Raw genomic sequence first — 17662 nt, 5'->3', positions numbered from 1 at the left:
AAAAAAAAGTTGTAATCACTCATGAGATGAACAGCCATCTGCGCAAGACCGTGCGCACAACCGAAAATTGAAGAATCTAGAAGAACAAGGAAAGTATGTAACTAATAGCTAACGCTGAGATGTAGCGGAATAGTCACTCTGGATATCCTCCGTGGGGTTATTAGGCAGGAAATATGGAGTAGCGGATCCTCTCGCTGGCGGAATAATTCAAGTCCTGATTCAAAAAGCTAGAGCAACAGCCTTGGTAAACCAGGATTCCTACTAGATAATACGGTGCCGTCCGCTGCTTCTGCCTGAGTGGTATGTTGCTGGAAGATCCTCCTGCCACCAGTGGAGGTATCCGGAGATTGTGTTGTAGTTTCCTGCTCAGTAGATGTGCTTTCACCTGAGCTTGGCGACGGCGATCTCATGTCGTACTCCAAATATTGACATCCGACGCAGCGTGGACTTTCACATTCTATGCAGTATGTATATAATGATGTATTGTGAGGCCCGAAATGACACGCACAGCAATACCACACAGAGACAAGTACCATGGTGTCTCGAGTAATGGGAGAACAGAAGAATAACAGTGTAGTAGTAATCGAGCTAGAGGTTCTGCAGGTCGACACAGAAGTACTACTATAAAATGAGAAGTTGAAGGGGATAAGTTTTTTTCTGGCTTTGAATGTTCCTGGTGTCGTATTTATTCTGGTAAGATGATTGTGCTTTTATTTTCACCTACTTAGATAATCTACTACACTGAGGCTCTTGTTATGCAGAGTTTCTGACCTTGTGACCATGATATATCACAAGGCGCAATTATTGTTCTATTTACGTTCGGCGAGGCTCGTGCCTCCCTGACCATGGGGTATAGGGACGTGCTGAGCTATGAAGTTATCTGCATAATGTGGTAAGAAAGCAACTGTGATTTCAGCGGGCATAAAAAAAAAAAATCGTGGTTCCAGAGGGGGTCGAACCCTCGACTTTGGCGTTATTAGCACCACACTCTAACCAACTGAGTTATGGAACCCGGTGTGTGAAAGACACAGAATAAGTATACCATATCACACGTTTCCAATTAAAAAATACGTTTATTGCGCACCGGCCCTTCTCGCTCAATAATTAGAGCCTCAAATGCAATATAGGCAGGGTGAAATGCTGGGTGATTCTCAGCCGTAGGCCCCGCATGTGACCTGCTCAGCTGAACTTACATTGACAGGTATAATTTTATTGGGTCCTTTTGATCCACTTCCTGTGAGCTCGTTGATATTGGCATAAAGTGCGGCTAACCCAGTATTTCCTCCAATCTTGGACGAACCTATGTATGAGAATTCGCATCCAGTCGATAGGCTACTTGGGACTACGCTTCCAAGCTAGTCCGCAGGCATCATCATAATTGATATGTCATGAAAATCTACATGTCTAACATAACGGCAGATGTAATGTTTAGTACATAGTATGTACGGAGTACAGCTACGGCTATACATCTACAATTGGCGGCGATCTAAGGTACAACTCATGATATAGAGTGTAGAGCCCAATATACAGTAGTCGCAGATAAATTTAAACAGTAAACACAAGAAAGCAGAAAATCAGAACATAAAACAAAGCACAAAGTCAAGCAAAGTGCCTTTTTTGTGCCAGATATCCGGAACTCCCTTAGCAGAATGCTAGTTGCTTTTTTTTAGAATGCTTTTTTGGAGGTCGTTGACAGGGTCGGGGCATTCCATCTTCTATCTGTCATCACGCGCAAAGGAAAACAATAATTCAACGCTGAGATATTTATCATCACCGTGAAATGCAAAAGAAAGAACAGGCAATGGTGGAAAATAGGATGAGAAACGGGCCCAAAAGACCACATTCAAATTTTTGTCTTTCTTCAGAGGGGATAAGCATACTGATATAGAATGGAAAAAAGAACCATATCACATCATCTGCGAATCGCACCCCATCATAAACCCAACACCAGTCGAAAACAACAGTTAAGAAAAAAATGTCCATGTGGTTCGGCAGGGGAAGGGTGATATTGAAAAAAAAGATGTGTTTGGTATGTGACATTTTGAAGCCCGGTAGGAAGAGAGAAAGAGAGAAAGCCCAGTATATGGAACTGGGCTAGAATAGAAACTCTCTCCCCGAAACACCGAAAACCGAAGCCGAGACGATCAAAAAAAAGGTAAGAAGAGGTCAACCCCGGGTTTTGGTATTTTCATCCTAATTTCTCCATGCTAATTCTCTCTTTGACGTTTCAACCGGAACATAACAAGAAAAAAAAGTTTTTCATTCGTTTCTCGTTTACTTGCGGCGGAAAGAGCAGCCCTCGGTCAGACGGGCCTTGCCACCGGTGGGCTGGCAGAGGACAGTCGAGCAGCCGGCGCAGATGACGACGGTCTGGGCGTGGGAGAAGACGGTAGTGATGGTGAAGCAACCGGGGCACTTGACGTCCATGAAGAAGGAGCGGGGCTGGGGCACGAGGGTCTGTAATCGTAGAGTTCCATAATCAGCCGTCATTTCTTCCAACATTTCCATTTTCCACAAAAGTTCCATATCATTCCTGTCGTTCGGTGCCTTTGCCCATTTGCTCCTTGTTGAGCATCAGAGATTCGGGTCCAGGTCGAATATCCAGGTTTCACCTCTCGTCGGGTTGATATTTTCAGATCTTTCGTGTATCGGGGTTCGGTTGTTTCATACCTTAAGCTTGTGCTTACGGGCCTCGGCCTGAGGGGTGGGGTTGAGGAGATCGACCGCGAGAACCTATCGAGGATAGCATGTTAGCGTCGCTGGACGTTGAATTTTTGAATCGATAATCCGTATAGGTCCCCTGTGTCCGTGTGTGGCCGCATCGAACGAAGACCGAGCGGAAAATTTAGGGCGAAAATGGGCTTACCATCTTGACGAGTGAAAGTCGATCAGCGAGATAGTTGATTAATGGCGCTGATGGCGATGGCCTTGTGTGATGCGGATGAGGTGGTCTTCCAAGAGAACTCTGAAGGGATTTGGACCGGTTTGGGTGGAGGTAGGGCTTTGTGCCGCTTTGTGCCCTCGCTTGTCCTTATCTGGGAAGGCGGCGAACTTTCCACCAATCAACGCCTGATTACATAACCTACTGAGGTAAGCACGGGCTAAATCGCTGGTTCCGTGTGGAGACGTGGATTTCGCTGCGGGCAGGCAGTCAGGTGCTTCATCATTCTTTCTACAACAATCCAAAACAACGGCGAAATTACAACTCTCATAATCTATCGCTAAATAGCCACTCCGAGCTTTTTGCTCTGTGTTGAATGAAACAAAATATGTACTGGAAAACGTCGTTAGCCAGGCATCATCTTGTCCACTCTTTTAACGTGTCCGACTGAATACCCGACTCTTCCACTCAGCTCAATTGAGCTGTCTCGCCTGTGGTGATCAAGGTTGAAATGGTGTTCATCCACAAGCCAACCAAACACTCCGGGTTTCGTCAATGATCGCATTACTTGGTCTTCTTCGACACACCGTTCTTGCGCTCGGTCTCCTCAACGAACGGATACTTGATAGTGAGGCACCAGATATCGACGTAGTCGCATATCGTGGTGATAATGTCGAACTGGAGGAAATCAACATCAGCAAATCGTCAAGCGCGGGGGAAACGATAAGGGAAAACATACCACGAAGCTACCGTACACACCAATGGCTAGTCCCAAACAGCCGAATGTGAATGCCACCTGCCCAATCCCATAGCCAAGCACCGGGGCCGACCACAAGCCGATCAGCGCACCCGCGCTGTCCAAAACGCCCAGAGCGAGCGGGTACAGCAGGACATTTTGATAAGGGAAACTCGTCTGAGTGAGGTGGCCGATGATAATGCGGCCGACAGAGTAGGCATTGATGAGGCTCACAAACACGCCGAAAGGAATGGCGTAGTTTTCCAAAATCACTGGCTGCAGGTAAAGGTAGGCGGGAATGACGGTCCAGATTGCCACGCATGGTAGGAGGCCATACAGCGGCGAGATGGGGTCCTGGCCTCGCTCGCGACGCACCTGCATGACGTGCATGATACTCGAGCCGATGGCGAAGAAGAGCATGATGGCGCCATACACAAGGTACCACTGAATGAAAGGCAGGTTGTAAATATAGCTTGAGAGGAAGCTGGGCTTCGACACGCCGATGGTCTCGAGCATGCCCTGGTGCCAGAAGCTGCCGCCGCCCATACAGGCGGTGAAAATGTAGACGAGGCAAATGGTGAGAATGCCCTCGACGGGGCCGGAGACTACGCCCAATGTGAGGACTTGCGTGTAGTATTCATCCCATGTCTGGACGTAGAAGGTCATCGTTGCTGCGATTGTCAGAGATGATTTATGCGTGGAAGGGCACGGGAAGGCTGGGCTTACAGCCGAATAGAGCGACGAAGGTCATCCAGGACTGGCCCATGTTCATCGCCGATGCGAAGACCAAGACGCTGAGACCGGTGTTGCATGCATCGACACCTAGTAACGCAAAAACAGCGAATCAGCAATCCGTACACTTCAACTATCTTCATACTGTCTTCGAGAACTCACTGTGATCAAAGAGTTCGCCCAGCGGGCCACTCTGTCTCGTCCTCCGCCTAAAGCGCAACTAGTATTAGTACAGCGCCCCTTGACTTTTCGACGAAAAAGTGTGGACATACGCTTGCATGCCATCTACGGCATCGAAGGTCTGGTACAGGAACAAACCAATCGCACAACTGGCATAGACCCAGATCGGACAGTCCGTATCCAAATTGGGGTTGTACCACATAACGGTGAGGAAATTAATTACCACAAACATGAATCCGCTGAGGGTGATCTACCGAATTGAGCAAGGGATTAGGATCGATTCTTATACTCTGGCAATTGTAATAGTGTAATAGTGTCGCGTGGGCAAAACTTACGGCATTGGGTCTTTAAACGCGCAAAGAATAGAAGAATAAAGTCAGCCATATTGCGCTGCGTATAGATCATTTGGAATGGGACAACAGAAGACGAAAGAATAACAACGTATCTGTCTCAGTATGAAAAAAAAAATGGCACGCGAGCATGGATATCCATGTACACAAAAGTCCGGGGAACGAAAGTAAGGAGAGGGAATATACTTACGCCATCCCCATGGGAAAGCAGTGGATCACAAATTTATTGTAGAACGGCTTGAGGATATACCGACTGACAAGAGAATGATCGACTCCGACATATTTGTAGTTCTTCAGATTCGCCAATTCATGTTGCCGGATGTAAACCATTTTCAGGTTTATTTTGCGCGTGTGTGAGCGCACGAGTATCTAGTATCTGTGTATTCCCTTCTAACCACGAGGCATATATTCGATGTGGTTTTCGTTGTCGTTGTTGCGGTGCTCGCCTCTGAATACGCGCGGTTGGGCACCTCTATGAGTTGTAGACGCGCGATTAGGGTCGAGGGATGGTTGAGGTAGCCGGGAAAGGGGGAAGAAAGAGTGTAAGAAGATAAAAGAGAATCAACTCTCTGTTATGGAAACAGCCGTAGATGCAATTCTTGAGGGGCTTGATATTGAAGATCGGCGATGGAGGGACAAAGAGGCCACTTGGTCTTGATGTTTTGTTGACTTTGACTTTTTTTTTCTGCCGGCGGAGAGAAATGAATTGGATAGATCGGAGATGTTTGTGATTGTATATGTACATAGTCATTATTGTACATATACATACATATATGTACATCTATTAGGCATGTAAGTATTTGACTACGATGCTTCCCTTGCCAGGTCGATAACCCACGTGCAGGTATTCAACCGACACCTCTCCCGAGCGTAAGCGTTGCCAATGAAATGCCCGAGGGTTAAGATGGGCCAAGAAGTGGGGTTGTCCACGGGCGCTCGGGACTGGCAACTATGGGGGAACCGGGGCTCTACTCCGTTCCTAAAAGAGGTCTGATGTTTGAATGGATGTGAATGCTTAATGCCTAGGTACACAATACAAAATCGGATGCATAGGGCCTAGTATCCCCAAAACATGCATCCTGATAGAAAGGAAATAAGGGTATGGGGGTAGTGAACCAATCTTAGTCAATACACCTCGCGAGTCCTAGTCGTTCAAACAATGAAGCTACCCTGGACGCCAAGATCCAAGGAATAGGCCAGGGGAAAACGTTTCAGCTGGCTCTCAAATTTAGCCGACAGGACTCCAGGGCATCGGGACAAGAATCCGACTTTGCATGGTCTGGATCAAGGGAACAGTTTTGTGAACTGTCTCCGCCCAGCCTTCCACGCCCCACGACTGCTCGCGGCAGATCTTGCGTTCCTCCAAGTTGGCAAATTGCCATAGGTGGTGCACTGTGTTCAATTCGCCGATTTGCACAAACCATGCGCCTACGCCCTCCATAACTTCGCGACGAGCTGTAAGGCCACGGCGCCAGTGGGTCTCCCACTCCAGGAGGTTGCCCGGGTGCAGAGTGTATGACCGAAGCTCAAACACTCCGCCGAGACGGCGAGGCGGGGTTGTGGGCCAGAACGAGAACTCCTGCATCAACGAAGTCTTCTTGCTCTTAATCAGGCTCTTGAGTTTGCGATCAAACTCACGGAACTCTGGGTGTTCCGAAATGTTGTGAAGGGAGGCGTGGTAGCCTTCGTAGCGTTGATATTCCCAGATGTGGACTATTCAAGAAAGGACAAAAGTCAGCCCATAGAAAACGATTAGGGTATTCGATCAGGATTTACCAAATGTATCATTGTCGCCCACTTGCGTCCGCCAGCTGCCCACCAAGTTGACACGGTTCTCCTCGGTACCCGCCATACGAGGGTACCACTGACCCACCAGATCAACATATTCATCAACCTTGTCAGGTTTAACATCATGCATAACGATGGAATGGACGTATTTGCCGCGGGCTAGGACCTCGGAGAAAGAGCGCTCCATATCCTTGTCAAAGTGCTGGCCCTCCTTTGTGCCGTAGATGAGCGAGGACAAAGGTCCACGTTTGGACACAGCTTCTTGTTGCTGGTCATTTCCTAAATAGCGATGCGCTGAAAGTGAGCCCAATGCCTTGTGGTCAAGCGCCGTAGCAGCATCGAAAGTAGGGTAGATACGATCATGTCTGCTCGCATTGCTCACTTGTGGAGCAGTGGGAGCGTACTCACGGGGGAGGGGAGAAGAAGACGAAGAAGCAGAAGCATTGACAGACTGACTCTCTTGCTGTTCTCTTCTCAAACGAGCCTGCTCCAAATTCTCGCGGAACTCCTTCTGCCGTCTGAGGTAGTCCTCAGTCGACTGGAGTGTAATATCTCGAATAGAGGGAGAACGATAGGCCACAGCTGACGAGCTAAAGGGTCGCAACAGGGAAGTCACCGAGCGGGCTGAGCGTGCTGCGCGTGGACCCAACATGATGGAATGTGGAAGGAACAAGAGACAGAAAATACGTTTCACAATGGTTAATCCAGAGTTCGCAATAAGTTGGTAAGATATATAGAATCAAGGCAGTAGAAAGAAGAGGGATAGGAGTGGAGAGTGTGAGAATAGTGAAAGGTGAAGATGGTAGAAACAAACTGAGGGGGAATAGGAGAGTGGAGAGTTAAGTGCAGGGATTAGGCTGGAGTTGCAGGGAGTGTTGAAGAAGGGGGCGATGATCGGTGGATGTGTGACCGATTGGACCGGAGATGAGAAATGTCCAATACGGGGAGTATCAGTAACAAATGGCAAATAGAAAGATCAGAGAGGTAATATAATTACAGTATGGAATTGGACTCGGTATGGGAGTACGGAGATGTTGATGTTGTTAACGGTTATGTGCGGGGAAGGAGCTTCCCCGAGTTCTTGGTACAGGGTAATAGTACGGGTTATGTTGGTATCACTTGCCCAAGTTTACAGCCAATCCATCATTAAAATGTGGGTAATGATGACATTACTGGGATGTACTCGATACCCTTCCAAGGTTGGACTGCAAATATCCGTGGGGTGGCGTACATCCCCTGTGCATTTGTTATGTACCATATGTACCATCTGTAGCACTCCATACTCCGTACTATATGTAGTGCTATAGAGCACAAAGTACGGCGTAAAGACACGGCTATTTGCCTGTACTTTGTACTCGATGCAAATATCATGCAATAAACAAGATCCGATATATCTGCCGCTATGAGGTATGACGTTGTTTGGGCTCCACGCTCTTTGCACATCACTTGTGATATGTGTATATGGGTACTGAGGTGCCTAGACCCGAGGTTAATATATCCACCGAAAAATGAGTCTAAAACAAATCGCCGTAGATCGGGGGTATACCCTGCGAAGTAGGCAAGTTGGAACTCCAATGGCAAACATGGAATGATGACGTTGCCGTTGTCGGACATTAGAACAGCGGGCGCCTAAACCCTTTGGGAATAGGACACCGCCCCCGGAGGGCAGATCTCGACCCTCCCCTCCAAACCTCATTATTGCTATTTTGGCTCTCAGAGTTTAAGAAAATGGCCGAATCAGTCAACCCCCCGCTGTCTTACGAGGCATCTGCGACCACCACCCATCCCCATGTCGCTACCTCCTTGCCATCCGAGGTCATCTCGTGTCTCAAAAACTCCCGTTTCGTAAGTACCACGCCACCATGCAACAGACAACCAGTTCACCAAACTGACCTTGTATCGGCTCAATCAAGCTGCATCTGGCAACATGCGATGACAAAACTCCCCATATCTCACTGATGTCCTACACCTATCTCCCCTCGACGCCATACGACTCGCACCCCACTATCATCATGACCACAAACCCCGCATCACGCAAAACAAACCACCTGCTGTCCAACCCACGAGTCTCACTTCTGGTCCACGACTGGGTCTCGCATCGCCCACCCACTCGGGCCCCTACGCACGGTGACCGCGATGGCTCCCCACCACCTGCCGCCACCCGCTCGTCTCTTGCCAGCCTACTACTCAACCTAAACACCAGCGCGCTCTCTAGCATCTCGACTACCATTACGGGCGAGGCACGGTTCTTGGAGTCCGGATCGGAAGAAGAGTCATGGTGCAAGGCTCGCCATTTGGAGAATAATACGTTCGAGGAGGAGGAGATCAATTTCGGCCAGCAGCAACACCAACAGGATCCTAGCCAAAGACGGCCTAGCGTTTCCATTGATACTGATGTGCAGGTTGTTACTGTTAGAGTTACCGAGGGTCGTATCGCAGATTGGAAGGGTGGTGTGCGCGACTGGGTTCTGCTTCCTGCTGAGCAGGACTCTGGCCTGGTCAATGGCGTGACTTCTTCATAGTTTGGGGTCTATATGCTCCAGTTTCTATTTGAAATACAAGAAATAAGTGTATAGCAATGGATTTATATTTCCTACCACATTGACACTATATCTCTCACCAACTCGGATAGTGGAATTAAGCTGTTCATTTTAGAGAACATTGCGCCAATGTCTGGTTCCATTTGGGCTGATTTGTCTAAAATTGTCGGCTTGTCGAATGGCTTATGCTTGCATGGTTGGGAGGGGATAAAAAAATACGAAATTCACACAATATCTGTAGATGTTAGACTCGGAATAGCCAGCATTCAATGCATATAGATAGCCCTATCCCGTAGAGAGACCGCAGAGGGCCGCCACTTATCAAACCTTATCGGAGCGAGCTTACAGCTTCTCCGCAACAACCAACCTCGTACTCCGCGGAAAACGCAAACACTCTCCCACAACCTTACAATACACTAAGAGATCCAATTCTCATAAACCCAAAACCTCAACCATTCCACCATCATCAAAACCACCCAGAATGAGACTCGCGCACCTCCACCTCCCCCACACAACGCCCTTCAGCCGCGTCTCGCACATCCAACAAACCCTCACAACCAACCTCCTCACGCACAAAAAGCTCGCTTCCCCAGGCTCAATATCCTCACAGGATCTGAGTAGCTCAAGCGCCATACTCGCCAAGTACCCACCTCCACCCCCAGACCCAACAATCATCACCTTCACCCCAAACCCCGTCTACACCACCGGCCGCCGCGACCTCCCACCTTCAAACACAAGTCCACCCGACACGAAAAACTCCAACCTCTCCCTCCCCTCACCTCTCGAACCAATCCGCTCCCTCCTCACCCCGCATGGCAGCCAACCACCAAAGGCAGAGTACCACCCCACTCTCCGCGGTGGACAGACAACCTACCACGGGCCGGGCCAGATGGTCGCGTACACGATCCTGGATCTCAAGCGACTAGGCCTAACACCCCGGTGCCACATCCGTCTTCTAGAGAACAGCGTCATCGACCTACTGAAGAGCTACGGTGTAGAGGGGTTTACGACAGAAGATCCGGGGGTGTGGGTGAAGCCAGGATCAGGATCGCAACCGAGGAAGATCACAGCTGTGGGAGTGCATTTGCGACGTAACATCAGCAGCTTTGGAATCGGGCTTAACGTCACGGATGAGCCGATGTGGTTCTTTAAGCAGATTGTAGCTTGTGGACTAGAGGGCAAGGAGGCTACTAGTCTACAGGGTGTGGGTGTTCCAGGATTAGATATTGGGGATGTTGCTGCTGCATTTGTGGAGAAGTTTGTTAATCGGGTTAATGCGGATTTTGCATGCGGGGAGAATTCGCTGGGGGAGAAGATTGATGAGGTTTATCAGGTTCGGGAGGAGGATTTGTTATAGTATAGAGCTTGTGCTGCTGGATACTCTGCTTGGATGATGCGGGGTTTGTAACATTGTGTCATGTTTCTCTCGCTTGGTTGTTTCATGCTGTTCGATAGTTCAGCTGTCAAGCTTGTAGAACCTATATGTATGATGTATGTGGCTTGGCTGGTAGCTTGGACACCTAAAGAGTTGTGCTTAGGGAGATGGTTTGAATCACAATGAGGATGTAATGTAAGAATCTCAACATGGAACTGCATTTTGAACATAGCTGTATTCATACATATGGATAGTTGCAATGCGAATTAGGCCACATCAGATAAGCGAAAACAGAAGGTGGAGAAACTAACCTTGCCGCAGGTCCTTAAAAGTTATCGAGCAACATGATTCAGAAATACTGCCGACAGGAAAAGTAACCCAACGTCAAGTATCTTTGCGGTAAACTTCAATGACGAGGTACCTTATCGGGAATATCCCAGAGCGGTGAACAAAGGCGGTGAGATATGGGTCGAGAACTTTCGTTTCACTAAAGAAGAAAATATTAGAAGAATAAATACATTAAAAACCCCGCAAAGTCCAATGAAAATTATATTCGACTATGATAATTAGGAGTCAAAAAACCAACCTCGCTGAAATGCTCCGAAGAAATCCGGAGCTATGCAATCATGCAATCAACATAGACTGGTCTCTATGCGGTCTGAATGGAGCAGACATAGCCTGCCCTGGTAATGAAGTAAAGTCGACAGCGAGCTCAAAATAAAAGCAAGCTCAAAACACCGAATGCATGGGGGAATCAATAAATCCAACCGGAACGTGGGGAAAAGCAAAAATGAACAGAGGACAAAGCAAATGGGAAGTGAGGATGGAGATCTTCCAAGGATGGATATCGGCGAGTAAACGAGGGTCAATATGATAGACATAGAGGGCTACTATGTCAGGAATGGACTGCAAGGCATAACCTCACAGAATGATGCAGCCGGAACCGGAGGAGGAGCTCCCGCCCGCGTTAACCTCGAGGGCAACCTTAGCAGCCTCGTAGAAGCTTTCTCTGATACCGCGATTTTGGACCGCAGAGCATTCTAAAAAGAATGTAAGCTGTGTAATCAGATATACATGAATTGAAGAGCACTCACCCAGGTACTTCACGGCGCCGATTTCCTTTGCCTTCGCTAGGCCCTGGTCGAAGGTGATGCAATTGGGGTTGTCGTTCATGTCTTCGTCCTTGCGCAGATCGCACTTGAGTGCTGTCAGGACTACGCGCACGCCCGGGCAGTTCTCGTTAATCTCGGTCATCCATTTCGATGCCACGTTCTCGAAGGAGTCAGGGCTGTCGACCTATTTATCAGAATTATTAGCTCATATTTCTGTGGATTTCGGGAGAAAATGCTGTTCTTACACTGAAGCAGAGCATGAGAACATGTGTGTCCTCGTAGGACAGTGCGCGTAGTCGGTCGAATTCTTCTTGGCCAGCGGTATCCCATAGCGAGAGCTCCACATGTATGTTATCGACGAAGATATCTAGGATGCGTGTGAGTTTCGAGGATCGTGGTCAGCGGGGATGGGGTGGGGTGATCATGTACCGTGCACGTAGTTTTCTATATTTCCTGATGTTAGCCAATTGCGGGTTCATGAAATTCAATCGGGGGGATGCGCGCATACCAAAGACCGTAGGCTCACTAAGCAGAAATTATAACTAGAGTCAGTAACCTACACTTGAAAGTATGATTGAAATATAGCATAATTCCTTACTAGACTGTGGGGAAGAATCTAATTGGCAAAGTCCGTTAGCTATGCTGTCATCATCGGAGACGGGGTGAGGGGGAGGTTGCGCACCCACGAGTAAACACATTCAGCGCAGATGTCTTGCCGCAGGCACCATCGCCTCTGTGAGAATGTCAGACCAATCGCCAATAATCAGCGGGGAAATTCCGATCAAAACTAACAGCAGCACCATCTTGCGCTGGACCACCTTCTGACGGCCGCACAGCTGCATAGCGCAAAGTGATTCAGGAGAGTCGGGGTAGGGAGATTAAGAGGGTAATAGACTGTATGTTCACGTATTATGTGCTATTTTGTGAAGCGATAACCGTATAAAGGTTGGGAACAATTATGTGACAAGTAGAAGATCGAAGTTGTTGTCGGGGGAAGATTCCAGGACTGCCTGAGTCGATGACATCGCGCACTGAAGGGCTGGAGGGATCGGCGAATAGCGTCAGCCCCCTTCTGGTCCACCTAAGGGCCTTTTTTTCTCTCTTTTTGATAATTTGGCTGTTAAATCCAGCCCATTTCTAAACCTGTCTTGTACTGTGGGCTTGTTCGCGTATGTTCCTGGATGTTTTGGGTCTTGGGGCGTTATACCCCGGGCCTTTCTATAAGGGGTTAACGTGAAGGAATCTTGGAATTCGTATGCGGCTTACTCTTGCAAGGTTGCTATTTTTGATACAAGTTTGCAAAGTACCTTGGTCTCTCTCTACTATATAGTTACTAAAGCTCTTACTTAGCTTTCAATATGCAAAGAGTCTACTCCGTACTAGGACTGTAATAGTCAACATACCAAGCCCCTGAGAGACAACAAAGATGGTGGGATACGAATATTCAGGTGGATCTGCTAATTTCCTTTCTGCTGTATGCGGCCCAAGTATTCAGCCTAATATCTCTCGCATAAAATAATTCATGTATGTATATTGTAGGCGCTTGAAAAGTCCTCAATAAGTACGGAGTCGATAGGTTTACATTCAGGGAGTGGAACAATAACAACCAGGAACTATTCAACCATTCAACTATAACATTGAATAAGCGTAGGCCTATTGAACAATCATTATTCAAACAATCTGAATTAATATTGTTAGTATATTTAAAATGCACAATGTACAATGCGTCCCAAGTCAGTGCTCTCCTCACGATAGTCAAAAGGCGGAAGCTCGCAGCTGTTATCTGACCCAAGCTTCTCCAACACTCCAAACCCCACCCACTTTGCGGCCTTCTCTATCCTAACCACACTTCTTCTCTTTACATATTACACGACTGCCCAAGATGTCGGACGATGATGATTTTATGCAGGACTCTGGGGATGAGGAGTATTGGTCCCTTGTGCCCTTTATCTTCCAGACCGAGCTGACCGTGAAATCGCAGTTATGACTTTGAATACGAGGATGCAGATGACGATGACTCCGGTGACATCGGAATCGAGAACAAATACTACAATGCCAAACAGATCAAGGTCGACAACCCGGAAGAGGCAGTTGACGAGTTCCTAGGCATAGCGCCCATGGAACAAGACAAAGGCGACTGGTAATTGTCGGCTCCTAGACTGATCGCAACAACTGGCGCTAACTATGAGATATAGGGGATTCAAAGGTCTCAAACAAGCTATCAAGCTGGAATTCAAGCTCGGGCGATACAGCGATGTGAGTTCATGCCCGAAGCTCATCTAGCTGTCCAGATACTGACTCCCATCTTTTGATTAGACCGTTACACACTACCGGGAGCTGCTCACATATGTCAAATCCGCTGTTACACGAAATTATTCAGAGAAATCAATCAACAATATGCTCGACTTCATCGAGAAAGGGTCCGACAATGCAGAGGCTTATCAATGTATGGAGGAGTTCTACTCTCTGACCCTCGAGTCATTTCAAAACACAAACAACGAGCGCCTCTGGCTGAAGACAAACATTAAACTGGCTCGCCTATGGCTGGAGCGCAAGCAATACGGACAGCTGGGCAAGAAGATGCGGGAGTTGCACCGGGCATGCCAACGAGAAGACGGATCGGACGACACCAGCAAAGGAACATACCTACTCGAGCTCTACGCTCTGGAGATCCAGATGTTCGCGGAAACGAAAAATAACAAGCGACTCAAGGCCTTGTACCAGCGGGCCCTCCGAGTGCGGTCAGCAGTGCCCCATCCCAAGATCATGGGCATTATCCGCGAATGTGGAGGCAAGATGCACATGAGCGAAGAGAACTGGAAGGAGGCTCAAAGTGACTTCTTCGAGTCGTTCCGAAACTACGACGAGGCGGGTTCCATGCAGCGAATCCAAGTCCTCAAATACCTCGTCTTAACGACCATGCTTATGAAATCCGACATTAACCCGTTCGATTCTCAGGAAACCAAACCATACAAGAATGATCCACGTATTTCAGCAATGACCGACCTAGTGGACGCTTTCCAGCGGGACGACATACATGCATACGAGGCTGTGCTGAGCAAAAATCCCGACGTATTGGCTGACCCTTTCATTGCGGAGAACATCGACGAGGTGAGCCGCAATATGCGTACCAAGGCGGTTTTGAAATTGATTGCACCATACACCCGGTTTTCGCTACAATTTATCTCCAAGCACATCAAGGTCTCTGTACCCGAGGTGTTGGACATTCTCAGTTTCCTCATCCTTGACAAAAAGCTCAACGCCAAGATTGACCAGGATAATGGTACGGTGGTAGTGGAAAGTGCGAGTGACGTGGAGCGGCTGCGAGCTGTGGGAGAGTGGAGCTCAGCACTGCGCACCCTCTGGCAAACAACCCTCAACGGTGAGGGGTTGCGTGCAACCGATACAACTTCGATTTTCCAACCGAGTCTGGGAGACGATGGTCTGCGATCCACAGGCCCCCGTGCACGCAAGGACGGCCGAGGCAAAGCACCAACCAAATGGATGTTCTAGGCCGTCTTTGTTCTTGTGAAGCGGTTACAGGACTTTTTAAGCGCCCTTGGTCCACGTGTGCATATCCCGAGCCGCCAAACAACAAAGGTGATCTCACACCGTTTCTTTAGTATTATATTGCTAGGTAAAAAAAAGTCCAGAGAGCATCCAGACCCGCTATTTAGAGTTGGTCTGACAGACGCTAAAATCACGATAAGATGAACTCTTTTATGTGTGTTATACTTAGTGGATGTGTACTCCGTACTCCGTAGATATTCCAAGGGTTGTGAATCCTCCCGACCCTCGGGAGCTTAAGAAGTCTCACGTAAGGAAGCTTAATCTTGTATGGTGGATTATATAGCTCTTATACCTGGCATATAATAGGCTAGATTACAATTTGACATCTAGAGGGCTACTCCGATACTCCGATACAAAGAAAATTAAAAGTCGGAAAAAAGTCGAAAAAAGTCGAAAAAAGGTGAAAAAAGTCGGGGAAAAAAGTAATACTGTTGGTAGTATTAGGAGAAGACCATAGGCATGTGAACACATATCCCGACATGGGACCCTTATCTCCTATAGGATTGCATGGTATGTATGCAACAGGTACGGAGCTATTCTCCTTTCTGATTTCTTTTTTTGATTTCTTCGGAAGTATTTGTATAAACTCCGTAGACTCACCCGGGGTCCGATTTCAGATCCTTTGGAACTACCGGCATCTTAAAAAGGTCTTTTGCCCGGAGGTATTCACAATCACATACACCGGGGAACGGAGTATACGGAGGAACCGAACTCAGCCTATCAAGGATATCCGAGCACCTCGTCGGGTGATTGACAATTCTATTTCAATGTATATAAAATGATAGGTTCAAAAAGGAAGAAAAGGGCCAAAGAGAAAGAAAACCAAGTAATGCCACCATCGCCCCCAAAATCACAATAAAGAAAGTAAAAAAAAAAGCAAAACGAAAAGCAAAGACCGTCTGCATCAAATCGGGGGGCTGCACCAATCATCACCGGGGCCAGCGTAACGGAATCAAACGAAATATCCCAGACCTCAGCCCTGGAGTTTCCAAACCCCGCTTTGGGGGCCTTTTACCAGATTGCTGTGCTTTCTCTCTTTGCTTTTGATCCTTTTTTTTTGCTTTTCCTGTTATATGTCCTGGGCGCGTGGAGAATATGGAGCCCCGATTAGTCGAAGGCATTTGGTGGGTACTCCGTACTTGATATGGGGGTGGGGTGATAGTAAGGGTTTGGATATTCCGATGCATACACGCGGGCAATAGTACGTATCCATTGCATATAATATAGATAATATAGAAGATAATGATATTCCCAACTATTGAAGCCATTTAATATATACTTATATACTATATGTAGCTCAAGGGGGGTTTGTGGGGAATTGTACGTAAATATACATATATCAACTTATCCTAAATACTAATTTTTATAAATTTCTAAATCAAAAGAGAAAAAAGATATATACATATAGGACGTTTACGCGAGATGTTTGTGTTGTTCGATCAGCATCTTCAGACATCTGTATGGACGGATGAGACAGTAACTGGGGCACGGTGCATCGTTACTTCATACTTAGTGTTAGCCCATGGGTGTTTTGCTTTTTTTGTGTTTTATTTTCTTTTTTTTTAAGAGAATGATTTTCTCATTTTAATTTGTTCTCTTTTTTTTATAAATTTACATATATTCCGGTTTTCATATATGGAGGGATCAAGAAGGTTGAACTTCCTAACATTTTTATTTTTTTGCCCTCTACTCCGTACCGTCTCTGTCTCCCCGCAAAACTTCCCTAAACTTCCCTAAACTCCCTAATTTCCCTAATTTCCCTTTTCCCTCTTCATCCTCTCAACTCTATCCAACTCTATCCAACTCTATCCAACTTTTTCTATAGGAGAGCCATTCTCTTGGACTCTCGTACTCTCAGGTTTGACCTCCCGGTCTCGGCAACCCCTCCATGATTATCTCATCGTGTGCAAGGCCATAAACAAAGGTGGGCAATTCCCCCGATCGCCATTTTCTTTCTGTCATTGTGTGTCATACACTCTCCTTTCTATCTCTTGGCCCATTACGTCTATTCTGCTTCGTTTCCTATAATTCCCCGGAATCGATATCCGGGGGAATTACCTGGAGGATCGCATTCTATCATCCCTGTCGCACAAAATCGGTGTGTGGTTCGTGCACCCCTCGTTGAGAGCATCTCCCCTGTTTTCAACCCGTCTATGGACATTTTTATGTTCACAATGTGATTGTGATATTCCCCTTGGATGGATTCATTTCCATCAACCTCCATTTTACACAATCGGGGGAAAACTGCCTTGTCACTAGAGACTTATAGTACACCCTCCCCCCATTTTGCTCCCCCGTATCCTATTGGCCCACCGAGTGCTCATGGGCTTGATTTGACCATCAATGACTACTATGCGTGTCTTGCGTCTGGATCGTCATGCTGAGACTCTGATAGTAA

At 47.4% G+C, this 17662-nt stretch overlaps 7 protein-coding genes across 7 annotated transcripts; 3 read left to right on the top strand and 4 right to left on the bottom strand.

Moving 5' to 3' along the window:
- Nucleotides 1-2274: 2274 nt before the first annotated feature.
- On the bottom strand, nt 2275-2869 carry N7479_000574 (40S ribosomal protein eS27; the record flags this gene model as incomplete). The annotated part of the gene is made up of 3 exons (XM_057248272.1): nt 2275-2457; nt 2671-2733; nt 2867-2869. 3 exons carry the CDS (start codon nt 2867-2869, stop codon nt 2275-2277), a joined length of 249 nt encoding a protein of 82 aa, XP_057112704.1.
- A 576-nt stretch (nt 2870-3445) lies between these two features.
- Nucleotides 3446-5209, bottom strand: N7479_000573 (aminoalcoholphosphotransferase; the record flags this gene model as incomplete). Its single annotated transcript, XM_057248271.1, has 7 exons — nt 3446-3559; nt 3621-4288; nt 4344-4439; nt 4512-4558; nt 4622-4779; nt 4865-4874; nt 5070-5209. The coding sequence occupies 7 exons, from the start codon at nt 5207-5209 to the stop codon at nt 3446-3448; spliced, it is 1233 nt and encodes a 410-aa protein (XP_057112703.1).
- An 898-nt stretch (nt 5210-6107) lies between these two features.
- N7479_000572 (NIPSNAP family protein) lies at nt 6108-7319 on the bottom strand (the record flags this gene model as incomplete). The annotated part of the gene is made up of 2 exons (XM_057248270.1): nt 6108-6592; nt 6656-7319. The coding sequence occupies 2 exons, from the start codon at nt 7317-7319 to the stop codon at nt 6108-6110; spliced, it is 1149 nt and encodes a 382-aa protein (XP_057112702.1).
- A 1076-nt stretch (nt 7320-8395) lies between these two features.
- Nucleotides 8396-9189, top strand: N7479_000571 (pyridoxamine 5'-phosphate oxidase family protein; the record flags this gene model as incomplete). Its single annotated transcript, XM_057248269.1, has 2 exons — nt 8396-8512; nt 8581-9189. The coding sequence occupies 2 exons, from the start codon at nt 8396-8398 to the stop codon at nt 9187-9189; spliced, it is 726 nt and encodes a 241-aa protein (XP_057112701.1).
- A 499-nt stretch (nt 9190-9688) lies between these two features.
- On the top strand, nt 9689-10564 carry N7479_000570 (lipoyl(octanoyl) transferase LIP2; the record flags this gene model as incomplete). Its single annotated transcript, XM_057248268.1, has 1 exon — nt 9689-10564. One exon carries the CDS (start codon nt 9689-9691, stop codon nt 10562-10564), a length of 876 nt encoding a protein of 291 aa, XP_057112700.1.
- Nucleotides 10565-11503: 939 nt separating this feature from the next.
- rho3 (Rho family GTPase RHO3) lies at nt 11504-12536 on the bottom strand (the record flags this gene model as incomplete). The annotated part of the gene is made up of 8 exons (XM_057248267.1): nt 11504-11622; nt 11677-11878; nt 11940-12061; nt 12124-12138; nt 12203-12219; nt 12293-12310; nt 12377-12427; nt 12487-12536. The coding sequence occupies 8 exons, from the start codon at nt 12534-12536 to the stop codon at nt 11504-11506; spliced, it is 594 nt and encodes a 197-aa protein (XP_057112699.1).
- A 1040-nt stretch (nt 12537-13576) lies between these two features.
- On the top strand, nt 13577-15207 carry N7479_000568 (uncharacterized protein; the record flags this gene model as incomplete). The annotated part of the gene is made up of 4 exons (XM_057248266.1): nt 13577-13620; nt 13676-13834; nt 13890-13950; nt 14011-15207. 4 exons carry the CDS (start codon nt 13577-13579, stop codon nt 15205-15207), a joined length of 1461 nt encoding a protein of 486 aa, XP_057112698.1.
- Between the last annotated feature and the right edge of the window lie 2455 nt (nt 15208-17662).

Source organism: Penicillium vulpinum (assembly GCF_028829585.1).
Source record: "Penicillium vulpinum strain IBT 29486 chromosome Unknown utg000001l_segment0_segment0, whole genome shotgun sequence".
Taxonomy (NCBI): domain Eukaryota; kingdom Fungi; phylum Ascomycota; class Eurotiomycetes; order Eurotiales; family Aspergillaceae; genus Penicillium; species Penicillium vulpinum.
This window is presented reverse-complemented; position numbering and strand designations above follow the sequence as displayed.